Source organism: Octopus sinensis, linkage group LG13 (assembly GCF_006345805.1).
Source record: "Octopus sinensis linkage group LG13, ASM634580v1, whole genome shotgun sequence".
Lineage (NCBI taxonomy): Eukaryota > Metazoa > Mollusca > Cephalopoda > Octopoda > Octopodidae > Octopus > Octopus sinensis.
In genome coordinates this window covers 23,110,697-23,128,196 of record NC_043009.1, presented here as the reverse complement: position 1 = coordinate 23,128,196, position 17,500 = coordinate 23,110,697, and the positions used below count along the sequence as shown (strand labels likewise).

The window sequence follows — 17,500 nt, the reverse complement described above, 5'->3', positions numbered from 1 at the left end:
TTCAGTGACTCCGAAATAGGTAGGTAGGTAGGTAAGTAGGTAGGTTGGTATGTAGGTACGTAGGTAGATAGGTACGTATGTAGGTAGGTAGGTAGGTAGGTAGGTAGGTAGGTAGGTAGGTAGGTTGGTTGGTAGGTAGGTAGGTAGGTAGGTAGGTAGGTAGGTAGGTAGGTAGGTAGGTCCCTAAAATTGATACAAAGCCTAGACAAAAGATGTAATTCTGAAATCAATTAAATTGATCTGAAAACGTCCCCGGAAGAATGAACTACAAAATCGACACTGATTAAATTTGAACCCAGAACAGGCGTAGGAGTGGCTGTGTGGTAAGTAGCTTGCTTACCAGTCGGGTTCAGTCCCACTGCGTGACACCTTGGGCAAGTGTCTTCTACTATAGCCTCGGGCCGACCAAAGCCTTGTGAGTGGATTTGGTAGACGGAAACTGAAAGAAACCCGCCGTATATATGGTGCAGCTGTGGTTGTTGCATGCGCGTGTGTGTTGATATAAAAAGAAACATCAATTAAAAGGTCAACGTACTTACATCCATTACTGCCCCATCCTAAAGCCCAGCAATTTCCGGTGAAAACATCGTTTCTTTGGGGTAGAGTGATAGGGCGGAGACATTTAGAATAGGTGACGCGATGTTCCAGTTCTATTATAGCAATATCGTAATCTGAAAAAGAGAAATACCTTAAATACATATACATGTGTGTGTGTATATCCCTCCAAACTCACTTTTATATATCAATACATACATACATACATACATACATACATACATACATACATACATACATACATACATACATACATACATACATACATACATAATGTGCGTGGTCCACTAATTAAGACATTAGTTTTTTTCCTCTTTTTCTCTCCTCATCTATTCTTTCCGTAGAAGAGCATAATCTCGAAACGTTAAGGACTTTTACCAGTTTTCCTGAACGTCAACCTAATGCATCCTCTCTGTCTGTTTAGCTCATTTTTGTGGGTTTTTCTGTACTGTCTGTGTGTGTGTGTGTGTGTGTGTGTGTGTGTGTGTGTGTGTGTGTGGTGTGCGTGTGTGTTGGAGTGAAGGCGCGTGGCTTTGTAGTTAGGGTATTCAGCTCACGATCGTAAGGTCTTGAGTTCAATTCCCGGCGACGCGTTATGTCCTTGAACAAGACACTTTATTTCACGTTGCTCCAGCCCACTCAGCTGGCAAAAATGAGAAGTACCTGTATTTCAAAGGGCCGACCTTGTCACATTCTGTGTCACGCTGAATCTCCCTGAGAATTAAGTTAAAGATATACGCGAGGTGCTCAGCGACTTGCACGTTAATTTCATGGACAGGCTGTTCCGTTGACCGGATCAACTGGAAACCTCGTTGACGTAACCGACGGAGTGCCATGTAATACGAGTACGTAAATCCGCATAAAATACGCAGCCTTGCAGCATGGTCATGTTAACACAATAGCCAATGCATTCTGGGTAGCTGAGCATTGTAGCTGGTTGCTGGAGCGCTTGTTATAGAAGCAGACCCGTGTTATCGCAGATCAATCCATGATAAACATAACATGGTTCACAATTGGGTGTTCCATGTTATCCCAGATCAGCGATAAATGAATCAGTGATTAGCGAGAATATATGTACAATGGTTAAACCTACTCACATGGCATTCCATTCCTGCTGAGGTGGTACTGCTTTATATATTTATAACGTAAACCCTGAATGGTGTAGACCGGTTTTGCTGGATTATCCGTCGCCAAATTTACTTCAATTCTAAAAACCTTACCATTCTTGTCTGATCGACTGGAAATAAAAGAGAGAACATCATCATCACCATCATCATCATCATCATCATCATCATCATCATCATCATCAACAACAACAACAACAATAACAACAACAACAACAACAACAACATCATCATCATCATCATCATCATCATCATCATTATACTGCTGCTGCTACTACTACTACTTACGACTACTACTGCTGCTGCTGCTGCCACTACTATTACTACTACTGATGATGATGATGATGCTACTATTACTACTACTACTACTACTACTATTAAAATAGCATTGACTTACCCCTCCCCTCAAATCTGCTAGCCTTGTACTTAAATTAGAAACCATTATTATTCTGAATTGACGGAATCGTTAGAGCGCCAGACAAAATGCCTTGCGGCATTTGTTCCGGCTCTTTACCTTCGGAGTTCAAATCCCACTAAGGTCAACATTGCATTTCGTCCTTTCGGGGTCGATGAAATAAAATCCCGGTTGAGCACTAACGAAAGACTAAACCAGTCTCATTCTCTTTCTTCCTGGGTTAGGAAACGTTCAAGGAAGCTAGCTGGATCTACCCACAAACGATGTCATATTTCCCGCCTGGTGCGCTTTTGATCACAAGACGTGCCACCCACCGAGCAGAAACCTTCGGCATACCAAGTTCATTGTGCAGAATATTCTCAACTCTCTCACGGGATTTGCTAATGACATAGGCTATTTGATTTATAGTCAATCGCCTGTCATCCATCACCATGTGATGTACACGATCAATGTTTTACTCGGTGGTGACAGTTGTAGTTGTGTTCTCCAAAGTAACGGAACACTCGTCGGTTACACAATATTCCGGCTGCTTACACGTGGCTGTGTGGTAGGTAGCTTGCTTACCAACCACATGGTTCTGGGTTCAGCCCCACTGCGTGGCACCTTGGGCAAGTGTCTTCTACTATAGCCTCGGGCCGACCAAAGCCTTGTGAGTGAAATTGGTAGACGGAAACTGAAAGAAACCCGTCGTATATATGTATGTATATGCGTGTGTGCGTGTGTGTGTGTGTGTGTGTGTGTTTGTGTGTCTGTGTTTGTCCTCCCCCCCCCCAGCATCGCTTAACAACCGATGTTGGTGTGTTTACGTCACCGTAACTTAGAGGTTCGGCAAAAGAGACCGATAAAATAAGTACTAAGCTTACAAAGACTAAGTCCTTGGGTCGATTTGCTCGACTAAAGACGGTGCTCCAGCATGGCCACAGTCAAATGACTGAAACAAGTAAAAGAGTAAAAGAGTAACAAGCTTTAACTTCCCAGTAAATTCTACTCATCACTACAAGTGTCCCAATAAGAAGCAAGCACAGGATGCAAGAGGTATTTGAGGACATATTTGGTAATTCAGTAAAGATTATTATATGAATATGCCTTCAGCTTCGATGTCTGCTTCAATGTGAGGCCTTTTAATTGATTTTTCTCCCCAGTAATATATCGATAATTAAGTGTCTTCAAATATGCCTTGAACCCTAATGGCTCAAGTTAAAGAATCGGAGCTCAACACTTACACACAATGTGCAGCCGTTATAACTTTGTTTCTGGCAATCAATGATGCGCCGCACATCTGTGTATAGTCCTTGTAATTATGTTCCCGCAGTATTCTTAAATTGACAATCCAAGGGAAATTACAATGAGGTACTGACTCACCATTCACAATTCGAGAGATTTTTGACGACACTGAAAAATAGAAAACATATAGATAGATAGATAGATAGATAGATAGATAGATAGATAGATAGATAGATAGATAGATAGATAGATAGATAGATAGATAGATAGATGATGGATAGATAGATAGATAGATAGATAGATAGATAGATAGATAGATAGATAGATGGATACAGATAGATAGATAGATAGATAGATAGATGATGGATAGATAGATAGATAGATAGATAGATAGATAGATAGATAGATAGATAGATAGATAGATAGATAGATAGATAGATGGATATAGATAGATAGATAGATAGATAGATAGATAGATAGATAGATAGATACACACATACATACATACATACATACATAGATACATACATACATACATACATACATACATACATACATACATACATACATACATACATGTTTCATGCTGAATAGCGACACCTAAGTGTTGGCTTCAAATTTTGGCACAAGGCCGGCAATTCTAGTATAAAAGAGATCATTTCAGGAACCCAATCGTCTTTCACCAAGGGACGTTTTCTTGTTGCTAATTCAAAGCTGCAAACAAACTCTTGTAACTCACCTTCTCATACGTACCAATTCAGCGACGTGCGACTACATTTCATCAAATTTATTCGAGGCCAAACTTTCCCCCTCTTCCATCGCCTTCCTCACCAAACGATACTTAAAGAAGCTGATGAGAACTTAGATATCTAGTGTTGTCCTCAACCTTCTCAAATGCGTTCTTCATACATCTTTCGCCTGGACTAACCGAGAAGGAAAAATTACATGCTTCTCGAGGTACACACTGTAGTCGCCCATTGATTCTAATAGGCAATTTGTACTCAGAACGGTACGTGTCGATTGTTAGTATCAATGGACGAGATCTACATGAAGAAGTTTATCATTTCTTTATTGCCCACAAGGGGCTAGACATAGAGGGGACTAACAAGGACAGACAAACGGATTAAGTCGATTACATCGACCCCAGTGCGTAACTGGTACTTGTTTAATCGACCCCGAAAGGATGAAAGGCAAACTCAACCTTGGCGGAATTTGAACTCAGAACGCAGCGGCAGACGAAATACCGCTAAGCATTTCGCTCGGCGTGCTAACGTTTCTGCCAACACGCCGCCTTTTTCTACACGAAGAAGTCTAACAGCCCTACTCCTGTCGATAATAACGACTACAAGGAGGAGTTAGGAAGCAAGTAAATCAATGAATCAGTGAGTGTGTTATGAATAAATGTGAGTAATGATTAAATGTGAGTGAAAAGGAAACGGCAGAAGAGCAGAAAAGCAGCTTTAATTATATGGATGGGAAGGGTGCAGAGCTGGCAGAACCGTTAGCACGCCGGGCAAAATGCTTATCGACATTTCGTCCGTCTGTACGTTCTGAGTTCAAATTCCGCCGTAGGACACTTTGCCTTTCATCCTTTCAGGGTCGATAAAATAAGTACCAGCGAAAGACTGGGATCGATGTAATCGACTTACCCCTAACCCCGTCCATCAAAATTGCTGGGTTTGTGCCAAAATTTGAAGTCAATAGTAATAATTGTAGCAGAAAGGTGATGAGCTGGTAGAATCGTTAACAAGCCAGGCAAAAGGTTTAGCAGCACTTCTTTCATGTTTACGTTCTGAGTTCAAATTCCGCCGAGGTCGACTTTGCCTTTCATGCTTTAAGAGTCGATAAATTTAGTACCAGTTACGCACTGGAGTCGATCTAATTGACTGGCCCCCACCCCAAAAATTTCGGGCCTTGTGCCTAGAGTAGAAAAGGATATTAATTATAGAGGAAATGCTATGAGTTAGCAGAATCGTCAGTGCTCCGGAAAAAAAGTTTCTGAGTTCAAATTCCTCTAAATTCGACTTGGCCCTTCATCGTTTCGAGATCGATAAAATAAATACCAGTCCAGTACTGGGGGTCGATGTAATCGACTTACCGCTTACCCCTTCTCCCGAAATTGCAGGGCTTGTGGAAAATTTTGAAACCAAAATATGTGTATGGAATTAGGACAGCGATTTTTGCTGGTAATCTATATTAACAAAAGTGAAACACCTCTATTACGCCCAGTAAAGTACAGAAAATAGAGATGTTTGCTGTACTGACGTAACTAAACAAATCTGCCATTTTAAGACGGATGTTTATAATAGAACTATATAATGGTTGGCGGAGGAACGCTTGCTGTTCTGCTTGTGATATTCAAGCAACGGTATGGCATTGATGTTATGTAGCATGGTGAACACGTGATGTATGTTACCTGAGACATAGAGGAAAGTATGCTGGTAAAAAGGTAATAATGGTGGGTGGGTGGATGGATGGATGGATAGTGGACGGATGGAGGGGTATTGTAGGGGTGGTCGCTAAAGAGTGGTTTGGGCTGCAAGTAGTAGTAGTGAATAGACTTGATGGCGGTCGTGGTTATTGTAGGGGGGTGGTTATTTTTGAGGAGGCGATCGTGGTGTTAATGGAGTGATGATGGCTTTTACAAGATTAGCAAAGCAGTGGAAATTGGTGGTATGTGGTGGATGATGGTGGCGGTAATTGTAGGAGTGCTGGGTGGTATGGTTAGGATGGTGAGGAGTAGTGATTAAGGTGCTGCTTTTTTTTCGTGTTGTGGGGTACTAGTGTCATAGTACTAGCGATAGTCTTGAAGTGGTATATTAGTGACAATGAACATTGAGGGTGTCGGTGGTAGTACATGTGCTGAGGTTGGTGCTTTTGGTGATGGTAGTAGTAGTAGTAGTAGTAGTAGTAGTAGTAGTGGTGGTGCTGGTGCTGGTGGTTGTGGTGGAGGTCATGGTTGGGTAAGACAATGTCAGAGTTATTAATTTAAAGGTTGAGAAAATAAGTGTGAGAGGCAAAGGCATGGCTGTGTGGTAAGAAGCTTGCTCCCCAACCACATGGTTCCGGGTTCAGACCCATAGTGTGGAACCTTGGGTAAGTGTCTTCTACTGTATCCGCAGGCCAACCAAAGCCTTCTGAGTGGATTTGGTAGACGGAAACTGAAAGAAGCCCGTTGTGTGTATATATATATATATATATATATTGTGTGTGTGTGTGTGTATGTGTGCGTATGTATGTGTGTGTGTGTGTGTCTGTGTTTGTCTCCCCACCATCACTTGATGACCGATGCTGGTGTGTTTACGTCCCCGTAACTTTGCGGTCCGGCAAAAGAGGCCGATAGAATAAGTACTAGGCTTACAAAGAATAAGTCCTGGGGTCGATTTACTCGACTAAAACCCTTTAAGACGATGCTCCAGCATGGTCGCATTCAAATGACAGAAACAAGTAAAAGAAGATATATATATATATATATATATATATATATATATACTAGCATTAAAGACCCGTCGTTGCCGGGTCATAGTGCTAGTACATGTATATATGTGTATATATATGTGTACATATTACATGTACATCTATATATATACATCTACACATAAAATACAAAATACAAAGTTATATCTTGATATCGTTAGTGATAACAATACTCAAAATATATAACAGACTGGAATTGTTAGCCTGTCTCTTGTAATTTCGATCAATTGTATCTTGTCCTCCCTCTTGTACAGAAGTGTGGCTACAATCCAGCCTACCACTACTTCTGGGGGGGGGGCATTTTAAATTTTTTCCGGGACGTCCTACGTCCCAGATATAAAGGTAAAAATAAAATATTTCCACTTTGCAAGTTCGAGTCGAGTACTCCCTTGCACGCTCCGTTGACTCGAACCTTGCTTCTATTGTGGCGAATTTACCGCCTCTGATTACATACCTTTCATAGTCGCACCAAGACACTTTTCGAAGGTGCTTTCCTCCATGTGTTCAAATCTTTTTTCTCTACATTGTATACTTTATAGACAATAGTCTTTTCTTTAATTTAATTTTTTATTATCCATCTGGACTATTCCATTTCTGCACGCTAATTTTATTTTTAATTTATTCCCATTCATGTGAAACCACTTATTCAAGTTCAAGTCATTGATGCAATTTTATACCAATTGCTATTTTTACTTTTGTTATGTTACAATTATATTATACTTTAGTTTGATTTTTAATTATTACTTAGTACATATAATTCAATTGTTGTTATTACTTTTATTGTTATTGCTGTGGGCTCGCCCTAGGCAAAAAGTTGATGACACTCCCCGGACCCTAAGTAAGGCATGTGTAAAATTTGAATGAAATTGGTTGTGTAGTTCTCAAGTTTTAGGGAAACACACAGACAGACAGACAGACACACATTCCCAGTTTTATATATATAAAGATATATATAATTTGCTTCAGTCATTAGACTACAGCCATTCAACAATTTTAGTCGAATGATTCGCCCTAATACTTTTTTTTAAGCCTGGTACTCTTTGCCGAGCCGCTAAGTTACAGGTACGTAAACACACCTACACCGGTTGATGGGTGATAGGAGACAAAAATAGACACAAAGACACTCACACACACACGCACACACACACACACACACACACAATATATATATATATATATTTATATATAAATATATATAAAGTATAATAGCCATCTCAATATGGCTAACCACAAAGGGGGGTGTTACTGTAGCTTTTTAGCCCCAGGAGATCATCGTCTCCAGCTGGCTTTAGACACAATTTCTGTGCCCTTATGGTATTTGCAAAGGGAGGCCATCCCTTTCTCGTAAGCCTCAGTGATACGCACCGGACCGCGGTTTCGAGATTATTGTCTCTTATCAACGGGCGGTAATCACCGGATCACGACGAAAGACAAGGCCTGTTTGCAAATATATGAGAGTTTTTCTAGTGACTGCCACTGATTTCGAAACACTGACTGCAAGCATTATTAAATCTCAGAACGAGATGTAAACAGTAATCGCTCGACAATGTAAAGTGTAATAGCCATCTCATATATATATATAGTGACGTATATTTGCCATTTGAATATGGCTAACCCCTAAGGGTGGATGCTACTGTAGTTTGTAGCCCCAGGAGGACACCTCCTCCAGCTGGCTATAGACACACTTTCTGTGCCCTATCAGTATTTGCGAAGCCATCCTTCCCGTCTTCAACTTATGATACACACGGACTCGAGTTTCAGGGTATTGACCCGTCATCGGCGTGTGACAATCATAGTTGTCGATGAATTTCTTTATTACGATTAGAAAATCATTACATAGAAGGACAATACAGGACATACATACAAAAAACAGTTAAGTGGTTCGATTAAAAATTTTCCATAATATATGGATTATTCCTGAAATAAAATTTGTATTTAAATGGTCCTTTGCATTGACTTAATAGAACATTACAACATTACATTAACTTGCGATCTTACCGATATTTTAAACCCCGGCAACCTATAAGACCCCGCAGCTTTTCTTTCCTCTCCTCCATCCATAGTTAAGCTGGGTTTCTGGCACCCACCTTTTTTGCCACTTCCTTCCATCTTTTTTCATACACACCTCGTGGTAAGATCTTCTTTTCCAGCCCCATTTTGCTCTTCAGATGATATCTGAAGTAAGTGAGCAAGCCGGGGCCTGAGACAAAGGATCCTATTGCGACTCCTTCCATTCTTGTACGCCACATGCATTCTTTTACTACTGCAACCGTGCAGTGAAAACTTGCCTCACCTTCCTTCGAGAGTCCAGTTGGCGGTATCATCTTAATCATAGATCCAGCCGACAGCTGTACTCGTCCCAGATGCGATAACACGTGTTCTGCGTAACTTATCAACTTCCGACAGTGTACAAAAGCGTGCTGGACGGTTTCATCGTCCAACCCGCATCTTGGACACGTCGGTGGCACTGAAATTCCGTGCCGCGATAACTTCTCGCGAACAGGTAAAGCATTCCTATAACACTGCCAGGACAGGGATCTTTGAAAATTATCCAAATACCCCGTCCTGAACGTCTTTTTAAACAGGTTGGTAAGCTGGTCTTCGTCAAACCCCAGAGCCCCTCCTAGGACGTCGTCGTTCTTTGCCTCTACCAGCCTGCTATAAAATACCGAGGTGGTATTTCCGCAGCCGGCCTTGCCCGCCTTGTGGATCAGCGTGAGTGCCTGTCGGCACTCCTTTTGCCATAAAGTCAGATTCCGTCTTTTGATGCGACCGGGTTCAAAATTCACTAAAGAAGCCGGTCTCGGGAAAAATTCCCCTGCCAGCGGACTCCACACCTTATCACCCTCCAGGTGGTGCCAGAGATGCTTCAGCCTCAACGCATGTCTGCGCATCATCAACCAAGGCATTCCTAACCCACCCTTTAACGGTTCCTGGCAGCAAACGGAGCGCCTCACAAGTGGCTTTCCTCCCTTCCACAAAAAGCGGAAAAGGATTCGCTCCAACTTGCTAAGCCATGAATCGGGGCAAGGGACAACGGTCAGGCGGTAAGTGATTACAGATGCAATGAACATCTGTACCACCTCCGCCCTTCCTTTCAAGGACAGAAACCTTCCGAACCAGGTCCGTACTATGGCCTCCACCTTGCCCGTCACCTCACTCCAATTCCTCTCCGTTTGGGAGTCTGACCCAAACCAAACTCCTAGCAAGTTAACAGGACCATCCGTCCAGTGTCCCACGACACTGGACGATATCGACTTGCTCCTCCAGGTGCCGAGGCGCAAGCCAACCGACTTGTCCTTGTTAACCCTTGCTCCTGCCACCGCCTCGTATCCTCTGATAGCCTCTTCTACACAAGGTAGCTGGGCCTCATTGGACACGATGAGGGTGACGTCATCCGCATAAGCAGTAACCGTCCTCCCACCTCCGATCTCATCCGGGTTACTTCCCAGCCTCTCCAACTTTCGCAGCAATGGCTCGAGAGCCAACACGTACAAAAGTGGTGACAAGGGGCACCCTTGACGAACTGAACATTCGATCGAAAACGGTTCCGTTAGGTAACCGTTTATCTGGACGGTGGACTTGATGCCGCTATACATAGCGGAGATCCACCCGCGAAATTCAGGGCCCAGTCCAGCCGCTTCGAGGACCGTCGCCAGGTACTTATGGTCTACCCTATCGAACGCTTTACTTTGGTCTAAATGGACCATTACCCCGCCCTTGCCGGTTAATTTACCTACCCTAAGGTAGGTAGCGTATAAGGTGAAGATTGTCCTGGATCGACCTGCCTGGAATTGCACATGTCTGTGCTTTCCCTACAAGTTTCTCCACGACAATCGTCAACCTTTTTGCCAACACATTAGCCAAAATCTTTAACTCTACATTAAGTAGAGTTACGGGCCTGTAATTACTAATGTTATCCCCCTTGCTCGGGTCTTTCTGGATTAACGTCACCACTCCCCGGCTTACAGAACTGGGAATTCTCCCATTCTGCTGCCAGTTCGTGTAGACGCCTGCCAATATTCCCCCGAACAAGTCCGGCATACTTTGGTAAAACTCGTAGGGCAGACCATCCAACCCCAGCGACTTCTCCCCGGCGCATCCGGCCAGTATCCCCTCTATCTCCGCGGGAGTGATCGCTTCTTCACAGCACTCCACCTCACGCCCCGAGAGCTGCGGTCCGCCGGCTAGGAAGTCCTTTAAGGCCCTCCCCCGCTCCGGCGCCACACCACCCCCGAACACGCGGGCGAAATGCTGGTGAAGAAACTTTTACATCTCCTCCTGTCCATAGATCTTTTGTCCCTGTTCGTCAGTTAAAGACTTGATTGAAGCTTTGTTACCTCTCTGACTCTCCACTCGACGGGCCCATCCGGCAACGTTAATACCTTCTCGTTTCCCAGCGCGTAGCTTAGCTCTAACTCTGCAACCTTCGTGTTTGGAGTTAAGGTGACGGTACACTACCGTCCTTTCCGCCATCACTCCGGATGCAGAGCCAGCTTCCATTGCCTCGTTTAGATTCTTAACTAAATCGTCCTCTATCCTAGACCTATCTAATCTTAGCTGATTGCTAAATCTAATGGACTCTGAACGAATGGCTCTTTTGAGGGAGTGCCACCATCTATTGTTAATGATGGTGCCACACAATGCCCTCTGTACTAACACCTTAATCCGGGTACGGAAGTCTTCACAATTCAAAATAGACTTGTTCAGCTTCCAGTACCCGGGTCCCTGTCTATGGCACTTATCTAATTGCACCCTACAAGTCACAAATTTGTGATCCGTGTAAGGCACAATGTGAAACTGTGGACAACTAAACGTATCCTTATCTCTTTTCCTAACGAATATCCTATCTATATACGATCTGTGTGAGCCGTCGTTGTTACTCCACGTCCACTGTGGAACGCTCGGCTCATCCAGTCGATAACGGCCCACTAGATCAAAGCTCTCTAGTAGACCCTTGAGGCTAGGGTTCCCCTTCCTATTGGTTGAGCCAACACTGTCGACCCGCGCTTCAAGAACAGTGTTAAAGTCCCCTACTAAGACTACCGTTTTCGACGTCGCTAAAAAGGGATCCAGATTCCGAAAAAAACCCGCCTGCCTACACTCATTCGGAGCGTAGACAGCTACCAACCTGAAGGACTGTTTACTTGCGTGGGTCACATCTAGAACGACCAGCCTGCCTTCTGGGTCCAGAAAGACAGTACTTACCTGCAAGTCCAAGCTCTTCCTGATGAGGACTGCCACGCCTCTTCCTCTTCCTCGGCTAGGAGAAATAAATTTCTCGAAACCATTTAGAAGAGGCGAGAACGCTTGGGCCCCGTTCATCTTAGACTCGGTTACAATAGCTACGTCCACTCCGTGTGTCGTGAGGTCGTTCAGGAAACAAATTTGTTTCCATTTCGACCCCATTCCACGCACATTTACACAACCCAGCTTTGCCATTGTCGGTGAGAGAAAAAATAAACAAACTTACGGTTGGGACAGGGAGCATGACAGTTTAAATCTGCCTGCTTCCCCTTCTTCCTCCCTTGTGGTCGTAGCTGCAGGGCTCTTAACCGGCGTTGCCATCGGGCTCTGGGTAGGTGTGGTTGCCTGGGTTATAATAAGTTTACCCTCCAGTATTTCCTTCGTTACATCTCTTATAAGATTATTCTTTAAATGTTCTTGTAGTGTTTTTTCCTTCCACTCGTCTTCCTTTATTTTTGCGAAGCGAGTGGCTGATTTTGTGTCTGTAGACTTACTGAATAGTTTAAATTTTGAAAATTTGAAATATTTGTACACCCTATCGTTCTTCTCATCAAATGCTATAATCTTATCATTTTTTTTAAACAATTTTTTCAAATCTTGTTTTATGGGGAGGGGCTTGGCGAACTGTGTTCCAATGAATACAGTGCCGTGGGGGTAGGGCTGGGGAATTTGTTTTGTATGTATGTCTGCGGTGTTTGCTGATTTTTTCTTTGTTTGGGGAGGGGAGTCCAGGGTGTTATCTTTTTTTCCTTTGCGTGTCACCTGTGTATATTCCATTTGTTCATTAAAATCTTCTGTTTCGGTTCCTTTGCTTGTCGCAGTCTTGGGTTCTTTTTCCGCCTTTTCTTTTTCAGTGTTTGAAGCACTTTGAGGAGGAGCTTCGTTGATTTTCTTTTTTTTTTAAGTAGTTTGAGCGGACGTGACCCTTTTCGCCACATTTGAAGCACCTAGGTCTGCGCCCCTCCACTGACACTCTCATTGAGGTTCCCTCCTCATTAAATACCCTATCGGGTAAGTTTTCTAGTATCTTATTTTCTGCTTGAACGAGGAGTTCTAGCGTTTGTCCTTTCCAGTGCACCTTCTCTCTCCTTCTCATCTGCAGAATTGAAACTTCCCGCTCTACGTTGTGCAGGACTGCCGCTGCTACCCACATTATATCATACCCTCTCGGTATATCCTCTACATGTAGTTTGGCTGATCTTTTCCCCATATACGAAGGTAGCAACATGATATCCTCACTTTTCAAGGTCATTGCTGACACCTCTCTTGCCACATCAGCCGAGTCGAAATGTGCTTCAACGGTAGCGCTGCGAGCACCTCGAACAACGTGGCGAATTTTGTCCCACACCGGGGACAAGCACTTTTCTACTATCTCGTTCTTGACATCCATTTTTTTTTTCTTTGTTGCTATAAACTTTGTATACAACTGTCTTTATTTCCTGTATCTTCGCTTGCGGCGGTACCAGTTTAATTTCATTTCCTTCCGTTTTTACCAAGTTCCGGTATTCGAATAATTGTTCAATCTTAAATTCTACATCCGTTATGGTTCCGCCCACTGCGGCCGAAAAAGACTGTTTTTTGACTTCGGTATCCTTTGGTTCACCTTTTCCCATCACGGGAAAGTCACTCTTCGACGCCAAGTCGAAATCCATTTCTCAAATTATGAGAAAAAATGTTTCAAAAAAATTACCTCGAAGGCAATGACAATGTTTAAACACAGAATTTTCTGCCCCGTAGGGCGAAAATTACTGTTACACAACGGACAACTCTTTAATTCACGAGTAATAATTCACAAACAACGATGAACAAAAAATACGAACTCACTCAACAAAAAGGCAGCAAAATTCTCAAAACGCAGATGAAAGAGGTGTCCCTAGACAAGTAACAATCATGGTTGTCGATGAGAAGTCGGTTCCCTTCACAAATACATATACTTTTTCCAGTATCGATTGACACTGATATTGAAAAAGCGAAATCAAACAATGATAAATCTCAGAGCGAGTTATAAACAGTAGCAGCAACACATCGTGACGTATATTTGCCATTTGAATATGGCTAACCCCTAAGGGTGGATGCTACTGTAGTTTGTAGCCCCAGGAGGACACCTCCTCCAGCTGGCTATAGACACACTTTCTGTGCCCTATTCCTTCGCAAATACTGATAGGGCACAGAAAGTGTGTCTATAGCCAGCTGGAGGAGGTGTCCTCTGGGGCTACAAGCTACAGTAGCATCCACCCTTAGGGGTTAGTCATATTCAAATGGCAAATATACGTCACGATGTGTTGCTGCTACTGTTTATAACTCGCTCTGAGATTTATCATTGTTATATATATATATTATATATTATATATATATATATGTTTGTATATATGTATATATATATATATATATATATATATATATATATATATATATATATATATATATATATATATATATGTATGTATGTATGTATGTATGTATGTATACATAATTTGACGCTATCGGCCCAGCGACAGATTAGAAAGCGTGTTTGAATGTGGATCAAGAAGTGTTTTTTCTCCTTCTCTCACGTTTTTTCAATATACTGAATACCTTGGGTTATGAATTGATGTGGATAAATGAAGGTAAATATATTTTATAGTTCTTATATTTTTCTTTAAATATGGTACATACAACTGAAGATCGAATAATGTGCTTCTAAATTAAGTTGATTTATTTTTTAAATTAATTTATTTAGTTTGTACTAAGCTAGTCTTGTACTGAGCACGGTAACTAAAAAATTACCGACTCCATTTATTCTGCCCGCCTTACATCATTTTCGTACCACGGAAAAGGTCCGTTTCTTTTTATTTTATTTTTATTTTAAAAACAACGGCCATTCAACATGATGCAGTTTGGCTTTAACTGCTCTCACACACCCTCTGTCTCTCTGTCTGTCTCTCGCTCTCTCTTTGTCTTTTTTATTATATATATATATATATATATATATATATATATATATATATATATATATATATATTGGTCTGACCGTGGCTTTAGTGGAAGACACTTGCCCACGGTATCTCGCAGTAGGACTGAACCAGGAACCATGTGGTTGTGAAGCAAACCTCATACCACACAGCCACACCTACGTCTCTGAAGATTTCATCTGAATGAAACAGTTCTAGTCCTGTAGTCGCTCCTTCTATAAAATAAATTACTTTACTCTGCTATGTATTGAGTACCTTATTTACTGTGGTTAACCCCGACTCAACCCGGGACCTACATATATATATATATATTATATATATATATATATATATATATATATATATATATATCGTGACGCATATTTGCCATTTGAATATGGCTAACCCTTAAGGGTGGATGCTACTGTAGTTTGTAGCCCCAGGAAGATATCTCCTCCAGCTGACTATAGACACACTATCTGTGTCCTCTCAGTATTTGTGAAGGGGAGTCATCCTCCCCGTCTTCAACTCATAATACATACGGACCCGAGTTTCAAGGTGTTTACCTTTCATCAGCGTGTGACAATCATGGTTGTCGACGAGAAGTCAGCTCCCTTCACAAATACATATACTTTTTCCAGTGTCGATTGACACTGATATTGAAAAAGTGAAATCAAACAATGATAAATCTCAGAGCGAGTTATAAACAGTAGCGGTAACACATCGTGACGCATATTTGCCATTTGAATATGGCTAACCCTCGCTATAACTCGCTCTGAGATTTATCATTATATATATATATATATATATATATATATATATATATATATATATATATATATATATATATATATATATATATATATCATTGCACACACACAGATCTGCGCGCACACACATACCCACACATACACACACATACCTCCTTCTCTTGCACTCTCCTGTCTTTGAAAGAACTTTTTCTTCACCCATTCCCTTCCGGTCATTTCAATATGTGACCGCATGTGTATCGTTGGCGATTTTCTTTCTCCGTCTTCCCTTCTTTGAACTTTTTCTATATTTCTGACGAAGAGCTCCGCTCGAAACGTAAAATCCTCTTTCTTTTCTTTCCTTTCCTGAGCGTCCAATAACACCGTACGCGTTGTTGTTTGTTCTTGCTTATTCATGTTTGGATTTACTATATATAAGGATATGTAATTGTCAGATCAAAGGATGCAGGTATAGAAAGTTATTAAGTTTCGAGCAGTCCGTGGTAGGTATAAAAGAACAACTTTCAGGAACAGTAATAATTTATTGACAGATTTTTTTCCCATATCGAAGTTCGATAAGCTGAAAAAAACTTTCTTTATAGTTCACGGTTAGTATCTAATGTCGCTATGAATCCGAATAAAAATCCAAGTTGAAGGAAAGGAGCAGGTAATATCCAAGCTACATATGTTTCCTAGCTAGCAAAACCTCGGAAATAATAATTACTCAACGAGGAGTACTCCACTAGCTACTCATCAGGTTGAATATACCTTAATTAAATGTAGGTTACATTGTCGTCAAAGAATCCCTAACAAACACTGAAGCGTCGATTGAGAAGGCATTTTAGAAATGAAGGAAGTTTCGAACGCAGGAGAATAACTGAAAATATTTCAGTGGATCAAGTAAAATGCCCTTGTAGACCGAAAAAAGAAGCCTGCAAAATGCTACAGAGAAACGGCTTATTTTGTACGTATTACCACAATTGTCTGACGAGCAGTCACGTGGAAATCTGAGTAATTGTTGGTGAATTTTCTTCAGCTTTAAGGAAACAGAATTTTATTCTATCTTTGGCATTCGAGAACTATTTTTCACAATCTTGTTTTGCTCCTATGTACTTATTTGTGTGTGCATAATATATAAATATATGTATGTGTATGTATGTATGTATGTATATATATATATATATATATATATATATATATATATATATATATATATATATATATATATATATATGGAGGGGGAGAATTCTCAAAAAAACAAAAGATGAAGACAGGTGGTGTAGACAACAAACAGATGTATTAGTTTAACGCTCGGAAAGTGAAAAAGTCTTTAACGTTTCGATCCTACGCTCTTCCACAGAACGGAAAAAGAGAGAAAGTAAAGAACGTGTAGTAGCTAGCGATCTATCATGGCGATATATATATATATATAGATAGATAGATAGATAGATAGATAGATAGATAGATAGATAGATAGATAGATAGATAGATAGATAGATAGATAGATATACACAGAGAGAGAGAGGCAGAGACAGCGACAAAGAGAGACAGGGAGAGAGAGTGAGATGCATGATTATCAATCAAATTGTAATTCTTATATATATATATATATATATATATATATATATATATATATATATATACACACATACATAGTAATAATAACAATAATCCTTGGATGGAACTTTTAATGCATCGCTGCGCGCGTTACCATGGATCACATGTCTCTTAAGATCACAGTCCGTGTTCCTGGGGTGATTACAAAATAGTTCGTAGTTT

The 17,500-nt window shown here is 41.3% G+C and overlaps 1 protein-coding gene across 1 annotated transcript in view; it reads right to left on the bottom strand.

The window, feature by feature from the left end:
* The window catches only part of LOC115218390 (tryptase-2), a 35,783-nt gene that overhangs the window by 3,456 nt on the left and 14,827 nt on the right, over window positions 1-17,500 (bottom strand). The window contains exons 2-4 of the mRNA XM_029788177.2: window positions 3,318-3,486; window positions 1,653-1,792; window positions 540-671 (exon numbers count right to left, since the gene is read on the bottom strand). Coding sequence (XP_029644037.1) covers window positions 540-671; window positions 1,653-1,792; window positions 3,318-3,486 — 441 coding nt within the window. The remainder of the gene's footprint in view (window positions 1-539; window positions 672-1,652; window positions 1,793-3,317; window positions 3,487-17,500) is intronic.